Consider the following 11,174-nt stretch of genomic DNA (forward strand, 5'->3'; position numbering starts at 1 on the left):
TGCACCAGGCATCAGGCATTGACTGGCACCCAGTCACTTCTACCTCTACTCAAATTTGCTTTGCTTGCACCAGGCCTATGTGTCTGTGTTCCATTTTCATCAGGTATCCCACCTCATGAATTACGGAGACATCTAGAAGAGACTTACCTCCTAGTGCTTAAATGCCACATCCCCTACTTTGGCTGCATAGACATCCCAGACAGGTCATGGTACCCCCAAGACTCCTGGACTCCCACCCTCCACTTTCTCTGTCCCCTCTGTAAACTGTTCTCACAATTTGGGTAGGAGGTGTTTCTGCTGCAACTTCACCTTTGCCTCAAAGCCCACCATGCCTGGCATCATGGCATCTCTAGTCCAAAGCATTGCTCTCAGTCAGCACCTTGAGTGGCCCCTCTGACTTGGAGCCCATTATCTCCTTCTCCTAGTCCAAACACATGGTCCTAGCTAGAAGATCAGTCATAATGGTACTCACATATTATGTGTCAGGCAGAGGTCTAAACACTTTATCTATATTAAATCTTTTTTTTTTAAAGATTTTATTTGACAGAGAGAGCACAAGCAGAGGGAGAGAGAGGGAGAAGCAGGCTCCCCGCTGAGCAAGGAGCCCGATGTGGGACTCGATCCCAGGACCCTGGGATCATGACCTGGGCCAAAGGCAGCTGCTTAACAGACTGAGCCACCCAGGCGTCCCTATACATTAAATCTTTTAATCCTCGTAACCACCTTGATTATTAAGACCCAGTTTACCAATGAGGAAATTAAAGCCCAGGGAATGAAGCCACTTGCCCCAAGGACACAGAAGACAAACATATTCAGACTGACCCTCTGAGAGATGCTGCTCAGTGTCTCTGGCACCATTCTCTGTAGAAGGTATCAGTGCTGGCAAAATTGTGCATCACATTTTCCATGGCCCTACCATTTTCTCCCCTTAGAAGTTCATCAGGGAATGATCCAGAACAGCCTCCCTCTTGGATCCTTGGAACTATCATCCTCACCACATTTTCACCACCCAAGGCCTTTCCTCTGAAAGCCCAAAAAGCCTCCCTGCACCTGTTGACCACTGTGAGACCCTCATGCCTCCTGCAGCCAGCACTCTGAGGCTCCCTTCTGCTCCATCAGAACTTTCTCCCCTTGACCAGCTTAGAGTTCCTGCTGTGAGCTGCCCTCCCTGCCAGGCCAGACCATGCTCCCAGACCTTCTTGGGCTTGCAGAGGCCTCTGGGAAAGGGCCATGGGCACAGGAAGCCAAGACGATGGTCTCATGCTCTGCCCACTCTTCAGCACCAGCATGTACTCACATAGAATTGCTGTCTCTATAGGGACCTACCTGGCAGGGCAGCAGGCATGGTCCAAATGGTCTGCAGGTGGGAGCCCAACAGGAGGCAGAAGCCTTCTGCATACATATTCTCCCCACAGGCTCTGTGCATGGTGGGGCCACAAGCCTAAAGGCAGAGTCCTGTGTGAGCAAGGGGTCACCCCAAACTCTCCATACTCTTCTCCTCCAGCCCCAGCCTCCCCTGGCCCCTGCTCCTCCCCTTGTCACCCTCCTATGACCCAGGGAAACTTACCAGCAGCCAGGAGTGATTGGTGGAGGCTGCCAGGGACAGGCCCAGGGACATGTTCACGGCCTCTGGGGGTGCTGAGAGGGCAGATACACATGATTACATTCATGGGCACACTCCCATTTGTGGGGAGAGTCAGGGCTAGAGGCCAAGGAAGGGGCACTGCAGTAGAGGAGGAATGAGGACCACAATTCCTGGGTGCAGTCACTCACTGTGCAGTGGTATGGGTTGACATAGGCCAGTAGCAACCACACAGTCGTACATCTGTCCTGTTCGGTTGACCGCCACCACCTCCAGGGGGGCTCCCACCACGACTCTGAAGGCACAAGCATGACATACAATTGCAGGAGGGGTAAGGGCAGAGGGTGCTTCGGGTGAGGAAGTATCACTGTGTAGCAGGGAAGTGAGACTTTGAGAGGGAAGCTCTTGGCATTTGCCACTCATGAGGCTTCAAATAACGGGCCCAAGTTTAACCCACATGTGCTGAAGGACCATGCTGGGCTTTTTCTTTGTGTGTGTGTGTGTATACATAAATAAATGTGTATTTATATACAAAATGGTTTGAGTGTTGTTGCTTTTTTTAGCATTCACCAAAAATAAAACTATTCAAAGCAAAACAGTATTTCCCAACCATGGGCAAGTGCGTTTTGTTTTGGGGGTGCCATTATTCTGAGCCACCCAAGAAATAGATCACCTCAAGTTAAATGGAAAAATCTGCTAAAGCCACAAATTATCAAGACAAATAGATGATTCTGTAATTAATTGAATTTGAATTACAATTCAATTTGAAGCAGCAGTATCAGAATCCATACCAAAATCTATAGTCACATAAGTGCAACAATTTTTGCAAAACTCCTTGAAAGGAGAGAATTTTTAAATTTTTTTTTTAAGATTTTATTTATTTATTTGAGAGAGAGAGAATGAGAGACAGAGAGCATGAGAGGGAGGAGGGTCAGAGGGAGAAGCAGACTCCCCGCCGAGCAGGGAGCCCGATGCGGGACTCGATCCCGGGACTCCAGGATCATGACCTGAGCCGAAGGCAGTCACTTAACCAACTGAGCCACCCAGGCACCCCGAGAATTTTTAAATTTTGAATAAAAGTAATATCTACCAAAAACCTCTCCACTCAAGTAACTAAACAAATGTTTGTGTCTTTTAATTAATTAGCCAAGCAAGCCTTGTTAAATTAGTATTTAAAGATTCTTTCTAGAAATCTATCCCTTTATGGAAAGCTGAAATCCCTGTGTGTCTGAGAATTGCTGATGGAAACCTAAATAGATGGTAGAGACATAGAAGTCTGGTACCTGCTGACCTAAAAGGGTGAAAATATCTTAAACCATCGATCTGCATGCTTTTCTTTACCCCATCCATCCCTTACACATAGGCTTAGTCTTTTTGGTATTTAGATTATGATTCAGCAAAACCAGGAAAAACAATAACTTTGTAGCAATCAGAATGTCATCCAGTATATATTATTTACTTTATTGGAAATACTGGGGAACAGTGGTTAATCAATAGTTATACATATATGTATCTTCTGAATAGGGCCTGAGCACAAACTAATGGTGATAAAAGTGAAGCAGTGACTACCTTTGGATTTGTTGGGTTTTGCATCATTGGGAAGAGCCCAAAGGAACCCAGGGGAGGGGGGCTGAAGATGTTCTACACCTTGATCTAGGCAGCAGTTACCTGGCTATACACATATGAAAAATTCATTGAGTTGGACCTTTCAAGTTTGTGCACTTCAGTTTACAAGCTCTGCATTTCAAAACAAAGAAAGAAAGAAAAAAACAAAACTCTGGCACCTGGCACTTGCTTCCATGTCCCAGCCTGCCAGCTGGGTGAGGAGGGGAGATGGATGTGCATGTAGAACTCAGTGACCTCAAGATGTTACTTCTTGGCCAGCTGAATCTTCCCGTATTCTCAGGCTCATTGCCAATCCACCCCCTCTGTGAAGCCTTCCTGGAATTCCCTCCTGGGTTTGATCTCTCCCTTCCTATGCCTCCCAGACTTTGGTTAGGTTTGCATCACATGGTAACTTCAACATTTTGGGTCCCTGTCACTGGGACCTGAAAATGTGAGCTTCTGGAGGCAAGGTGAGGTACATAATTTGCCGGTCCCAGAGTGAAATAAAAATGTGGGGCCTCTTGTTCATGGAAAAAGTTTTTTTCCTTTTCTTTTTTTCCTTTGGCAGTACTCCTCTCTACCTGTCCTGGTATTTCCTGTTTGCTCTTTAGTGTTGCATTCCCTCAGGCACAGGGACACTCACCGGACCAGTGCAAACCCTCATAGGACTGGGCGAACTGTGTGCCTCAGCCAACCCTGACCTTGCTCAGTTCATGCCAGGGATTGAGGGTGGCAGCTGAGAAACATTCCCCAGAAGGCTGGGCTGCATGTGAGCCAAGGCTCCAAGCCCCCAGCACATCTCCACTGTCCCATCAATTTTACTTACAAAACACACATGCTAAGATTAAATTATTAATAATTTCAAGAGGAAGACTGCAAAACATTACTCCAAGCGCAAGGGTGACTATACTGGTCACATGCACTGGTCACCGAGGAACAGATTCAAGACCTCCCTCCCAAAGCACTGTCTTGTCCAGAGTTTGTGGTCCTTCCTGGGATTGTGAATAGTTAGTAGTAAGGGTGCCAGGGGCCTTGGAGGAGTGATGGACAGGCTTCTTGCCCATGCTGCCCTTCCTCCAAGACACCTCTTGAGCATGCCATATTCAGTTCATGCCACATGCCAAATGCATATTCAAGCATTTGCCTGCAGGTTGAAGGGACAGAGGTGGGGGGTGGGTGGGCATGGCCTACCTAGATCTGCCAAACTGGGCCACGCTCTGTCCAAAGCTAGCTCCATCCTCTTGAAAGATCATGGGCTCCTCCACATCCAAGTTGAATCCATGATAAGAAGCCAGGACTGAGGAATATGGAGAGAGAGGCGGGGGTAGGAGGAACAGTCAGAAAAGCCTCATCTCCTCTGGACCTCTGACTTCTTGGGATCTTGATGCCCACCCCAGTCCAGCTCGTGTGCCAAAAAGAAGGGTATTCTCTTTTTCTTTGTTTCCTGATTTGCCATCTGTGTGATTCCTGCCTCTCTCCCTCCATCAGAAATAATCAAACCACAATATAAAGAGCGACAATCCAGAAAAATGCCCCCTCAAGGTCATTTCAAAGGATATCCACAATCTGAAATTAGGCCTGTCACCTCCTGGTCTGTTAGATCAGGTGTGTCCCCTAAAGATAAAGTGACCACACAATTTATTTTCTAAACTGAGCCCTTCTGTGAGTGAAAGGGGCACCATTAATAATTACACCAAGGTCATTGGGACTGGCCCAGGTTGGCCAGGGCATATGATCACCCTTCTTAAAGACTGTCCTGCTCCATCTTTTCATTATACAAAGACCCTAAGGTTCAGATTAGGGAACAGACTGAGAATTTTATGATTATTTGTAATTTTATGTTTCCCATGTCCCCCTCCATTGGTGCCAGACTCTAAGACGGCAAAGACTGCAACTGTCTTGCATGGTGCCTGGTACAGTGCCCGGCCCTTAGCAGATGACTAATTATTATTTGTTGACTGGGCCAGAACTGCATAGCAAGTCACTGGTACAGCCAGGATTCCAACCCACTCTCTTGACCCTTGACATTCTCCTCTCTGGTGACTAAGTTCAAAAACCTCAGGGGAAGACCCCCTACATTTCAAGGGCTTTTTCCAAGACCTTCACTCCCAAATAGCATCTTTTCTCCCCATTTCTACTAGAATTCCCAGTGTCTGGATTGAGGAGTCAACTCCAACCCCCAAACTAAGGAAATTCTAAGGAGGTAAAGCATCAGGCCAGGAGGTAACAGGCAGGGTCCCGACACCTGAACCCTAGGGTTCTAAGGAAAAGGCCAGGTGTTGAAGGTGCTACAACCCTACAATGGCCACATGCAAGGGAGCTTCACATACTACATCTTCCTTTCAAAGAATGACTCTGTTTCTGAGTCTGAAAATGGGCTCTATGACCTGACAAGTAGGAGGGTGCCAAATGTCTCAGACTCAAATGCCTCAGAGGTCAGGCAGGTGACATCAGTGACTGAAGTGGGTAAGTGTGAGCACCAAGGAATTACGGGCACTTAGAGTTTGTGGCCCTTTTAAAGGAAGTAGCCATTACCAAGCTCTAGTGTTCAGAGCTCCGGAACTTCCCATTTCTCAGGAGAAGCTGACAGTCTGGGCTTCTGTGTAGAATCTGATTTTTAACTGACACATATATAAGTGATTTCAAATGACACGCGAATGTGGTCCTGATACAGTTTTCAATTTCTGGACTATTCTCTTGGCAGCAGTGGGACAGCATACCTGAAATCAAGACTTGAGGGACATGTGGGACCAGGTGATATCCAACACTTCCCCTCCCTAGTGACTCCTATGGCTTTCCCCCTGGGGCCCTGGGGCAGACTCCTGTCCCCTGTACCACACACACACCAGGACCCCCACAAGAAGAATCATGGAGAGGGAGCTCATCCTCCACCCAAGCATAGCCTACAAGTCCATCTTCTCTCATCTTTGCTCAGGTTATGACCCTCCCCTGATTCCAGGCCATTCCTCCTTCCACACAAGACTCTAAACACAAGGGCCCTCCCCTGTTCTCAGCTTCTCCAGAGAGCTATATGAGCTAACCACCATCCCCAATCTGCCCTACCAGACGGAGATGCATCCCCTCCAGGCTTCTCCCAGCCCTGAGGGCCTCCACTCACCACCCAGGAGGAGCATAATTCCAAAAGCCATCACTGAGCATGCATTGAAGGAGAAGTGAAGAGCTGAGCAGTAGAGCACTGAAGGGCACTCAGTGCCCTGGGGGAAAGTTAAAATACTGACTCAGGGCCTTGAAGTAACAGAAGGAGGGGCACAGTCAGGAAGTTCTTGGTTAATCATAGAACAGAGGCAGGGGCAGGAGGCCAAAGATGCCCTTGGGGAAAATCCCCCATACTCTCCCACCATCACCACCTCTGTAGATCTGGTTTCCTTTTTCATGGCCAGGCTTTCCCAGAAGACCACTCTCCCCCAGCCCATGAGACCCAGATGGTACCCAGGGTGACTTGGGACCCCTCTGGGGCCTCAGAAACCAGGCTGCATATAAGTGGAAGGGATAAAGCAGATTGCTGCAGAGGCCCGACTGCATGAACGTGAGACTGGAGAGAGGCAGAACTCCACTTCAGATAGAAGTGTTGGGGGGACGGGAGTAGATAAGTGAGAGTGTTGTTTTAAAAAGTAGACTCCAACTCTGCATTGCCTTCTGGCTTTTACAGTCCTCCAATTCCCGGTCTTAAATTCTCTCTGGTAAAATAGCCAGTGGGTTTCTATTTTCCTGACAGAGAAATTACATAATTACTCAAGGACACACAGCAGGAAGTGGCAGATTGGGATTCAAACCTAACTGCATCAGATTATGGAGTGCCCGCTCTCTGCTACCTCCTAAGAGCTGCTTGATAGCTGGTTTAGAACCTCTGAGAGAAAGGAGACTCATCTGGCCCAAATTTTCTTTAACTCCTATTTCAAAAAATGAAAAATGTCTTTGTACCCATTAAAAGCAAATAACTTTAAACGCAAAATGAGGCAGGAGGAAAAGATGACAGAGGAGTAGGGGACCCTATTCCAACCGGTCCCCAGAATTGAGCTGGATATCTACCAGATCACTCTGAACACCCACGAAATCAGCCTGAGATATAAGAAGATATATCTGGATCTCTACAAACAGAATATTGCAGGCGATTGGTTTCGAGGTATGAGGCTGGGAGCTGTGATTCTGGTGGCACATATCCAAAGAAAATGGAAGGGGGAGGGAGCTGAGCAGTCGGGATCCTACACCGCCAGTGAGCGATAGTCTCCCACACTGGGGATGGGGCACAGACTTGGAGACCAGTAGCGACTGGGAAAGTACTTTAGGGCAGCCCCCCAGACTGAAACCCAGAGCAGCTGGGATGTGCATGCGAAATGGGGGCGGCTGGTGGTTTTAGAAGCACAAAGGGCCGAGACATGCCTGACCAGGAGGCAAGGACTGGAAGTGCTGCTGAGGGGTGCACAACCCAGGATGCTGCAGTTTATAGCAGCACAGACAGAAAAGGAGATAGTGTGGCCTGGAGAGCTCACTGAAGAACAGACTGCAATCTCTCTGCTCTGAGACAGAGGGTGGGAAATGATCTCTTCTGCTCTGACTCTCAGAAGAGACTCAGAGCTGCCAGGGAAAGCTGCCAGAGAACAAAAGCCCCAAAAAACTGGTTCCCACAAAGACCATCCCCCACCACAGGGGGCAGGGCATCTTTGCCCAAACAGGATTGCCTGAGTAACAGCATGGCAGGCTCATGAAAGAAATTGAAGAAGACACAAAAAGATGGAAAAATATTCCATGCTCATGGATCGGAAGCATAAACATTGTTAAAATGTCTATGTTACCCAGAGCAATCTATACCTTCAATGCCATCCCAATCAAAATTCCAATGACATTTTTCAAAGTGCTGGAACAAATAATCCTAAAATTTGTATTGAATCAGAAAAGACCCAAATCACCAAGGAAATGGTGAAAAAGAAAAACCAACCTGGGGGCATCACGTTGTCTGATTTCAAGCTGTACTACAAAGCTGTGATCACCAAGACAGCATGGTATTGGCACAAAAACAGACATATAGACCAATGGAGCAGAATAGAGAACCCAGATATCAACCCTCAACACTATGGTCAAATAATCTTCGACAAAGCAGGAAAAAATATGCAATGGAAAAAAGACAGTCTCTTCAATAAATGCTGCAGGGAATATTGGACAGCCACATGCAGAAGAATGAAACTCAACCATTCTCTAACACCATTCACAAAGATAAACTCAAAGTGGGTGAAAGACCTCAATGTGAGACAGGAATCCATCAAAATCCTAGAGAAGAACATACGCAGTAACCTCTTTGACATTGGCCACAGTAACTTCTTTTAAGATACATCTCCAAAAGCTAGTGAAACAAAAGCAAAAATGAAAATTTGGGAACTCATCAAGATAAAAAGCTTCTGCACAGCAAAGGAAATAGTCAGCAAAACAAAGAGGCAACCCACAGAATGGGAGAAGATATTTGCAAATGACATGACAGATAAAGGGCCGGTATCCAAGATCTATAAAGACCTTCTCAAACTCAACACCCAAAAAACAAATAATCAAGTCAAAAATTGGCAGAAGATATGAACAGACACTTCTCTGAAGAAGACATACAAATGGCTAAGAGACACATGAAAAAATGTTCATTATCATTAGCCATGAGGGAAATCCAAATCAAAACCACATTGAGATACCACCTTACACCAGTTAGAATGGTAAAAATGGACAGGGAAAGAAACAACAAATGTTGGAAAGGTTGTGCAGAAAGGGGAATCCTCTTATACTGTTGGTGGGAATGCAAGTTGGTACAGTCAATTTGGAAAACAGTGTGGAGGTTCCTCAAAAAATTAAAAATAGAGCTAACCTATGACCCAGCAACTGCACTCCTGGGCATATACCGCAAAGACACAGATGTAGTGAAAAGAAGGGTCATATGCACCCCAATGTCATAGCAGCAATGTCTGCAATAGCCAAACTGTGGAAAGAGCAGAGATGCCCTTCAACAGATGAGTGGATAAAGAAGATGTGGTCCATATATACAATGGAGTATTACTCAGCCATCAGAAAGGATGAATACCCATCTTTTGCATCAACATGGATGGGACTGGAGGAGATTATGCTAAGTGAAATAAGTCAAGCAGAGAAAGTCAATTATCATATGGTTTCACTTATTTGTGGAACATAAGGAATAGCATGGAGGACATTAGGAGAAGGAAGGGAAAAATGAAGGGGGAAATCAGAGGGAGAGATGAACCATGAGAGACTATGGACTCTGAGAAACAAACAGGGTTTTAGAAGGGAGGAGGGTGGGGGATTTGTTAGCCCAGTGATGGGTATTCAAGAGGGCACATACTGCTTGGAGCGCCTGGTGTTATATGAAAACAATGGATCGTGGATCACCACATCAAAAACTAATGATGTATTGTATGGTGACTAACATAACATAATAAAATTTTATGGAAAGAAATTTTTATCAACAACTGTATGCCAACAAATGGAGCCACATGGATGAAATGGGTGCTTTCCTAGAATCCTATAAACGACCAACACTGAAACAGGAAGAAATTGACAACTTGAATAGACCAATAACCAGTAATGACACTGAAGCAGGGATCAAAAACCTCCAAAAAACAAGAGTCCAGGGCCTGATGGATTCCCTGGGGAATTCTACCAAACATTCAAAGAAGAAATAATACCTATTCTACTGAAGCTGTTTTTAAAAATAGAAACAGAAGAAAAGCTTCCAGACTCATTCTATGAGGCCAGCATTACCTCAGTCGCCAAACCAGGCAAAGACACCATCAAAAAGGAGAATTTCAGACTGATATCCTTGATATATATGGATTCCAAAATCCTCAACAAATCCTAGCTAATAGGATCCAACAATACATTAAAAGGATCATCCACCACGACCAAGTGGGATTTATCCCTGGGATACAAGGGGGTTCAACATTCTCAAATCACACAATTTGATAGAACACATTAATAAGAGGAGAGAGAAGAACCATATGGTCCTCTCAATTGATGCAGAAAAAGAATTTGACAAACTACAGCATCCTTTCCTGATTTAAACTCTTCAGGGGGTGGAGCAAGATGGCAGAGGAGTAGGAGACCTGGATTTCGTCTGGTCCCAGGAATATAGCTGGATAGGGATCAAACCATTCTGAACACCTATGAACTCAACAGGAAATCGAAAAAAAGAATAGCAACAACTCTCTGAACAGAAAAGCGACTACTTTCTGGAAGGTAGGATGTGTGGAGAAGTGAATCTGAGGCGATATTCGGGAGGATAGACAAATGATAGAGCGGCAGAGCACAAAATCGGAATTTTTAGAAGTCTGCTCCGCTGAGGGACGTCACTCCAGTGGCTAAGCAGGGGTGGGGGTGGGGGTGGGGGGGTGGAACCCTCACGGGACAGTGTGATCTCAGGACCCTTGGGGTCACAGAAAGACCGGGGGTGCCTGAGTGCGGCAGAGCTCCCAGGTATGGGAGCGGGGAAGCTGGCTGCCTAGATGGAGCTGAGGAGTGGGCTCTCAGCTCAGGGTTGCCATAAACCATGATCTGCGGCACAGTTGGGCCACTGCTTCTCCAGCAGGGACCCAACAAGCGACCGATCCAGGGAGACTCCCTTTCCTCTCCTGGGAGGAGTGGCGCGGGAGCGCACTGCAGGGATCTGCTGGGTTTGGAGAATCCAAACCAGGTCGGGTGCCAGAGATAGAAACGCTCCCTCACAGGCCGGGTGAGCACAGAGTGCGCTGGAGACCGGGGAGATGGGAGTGACTGACTGCTTTTCTCTGGGGGCTCACTGAGGAGCAGGGCCCCGAGTTCTCGGCTCCTCTGGGTTGGAGATTGGGAGGCTGCCATTTTCACTCTCATCCTCCAAAGCTATTCGGAAAGCTTGCAGGGAACAAAAGCTCCTGAGAACAACCAAGCAGATTACTTAGCCTGGACCGGCAAGGGCGGGGCAAGTCCGCCTCTGGCAAAGACA

At 46.8% G+C, this 11,174-nt stretch overlaps 1 protein-coding gene across 1 annotated transcript in view; it reads right to left on the reverse strand.

The window, feature by feature from the left end:
* Nucleotides 1–6,373, reverse strand: part of LOC117999555 (integrin alpha-D-like) — a 27,226-nt gene extending 20,853 nt beyond the window's left edge. Inside the window, exons 1-5 of the mRNA XM_034988789.1 lie at nt 6,306–6,373; nt 4,379–4,484; nt 1,774–1,877; nt 1,568–1,638; nt 1,327–1,441 (exon numbers count right to left, since the gene is read on the reverse strand). Of these exons, the coding sequence (XP_034844680.1) occupies nt 1,327–1,441; nt 1,568–1,638; nt 1,774–1,877; nt 4,379–4,484; nt 6,306–6,336 (427 nt within the window). The 5' untranslated portion in view covers nt 6,337–6,373. The remainder of the gene's footprint in view (nt 1–1,326; nt 1,442–1,567; nt 1,639–1,773; nt 1,878–4,378; nt 4,485–6,305) is intronic.
* Nucleotides 6,374–11,174: the final 4,801 nt, after the last annotated feature.

This window comes from Mirounga leonina, unplaced genomic scaffold, assembly GCF_011800145.1.
Source record: "Mirounga leonina isolate KUSES-001 unplaced genomic scaffold, KU_Mleo_1.0 Mir_454, whole genome shotgun sequence".
In the NCBI taxonomy this organism is placed as follows: Eukaryota; Metazoa; Chordata; class Mammalia; order Carnivora; family Phocidae; genus Mirounga; species Mirounga leonina.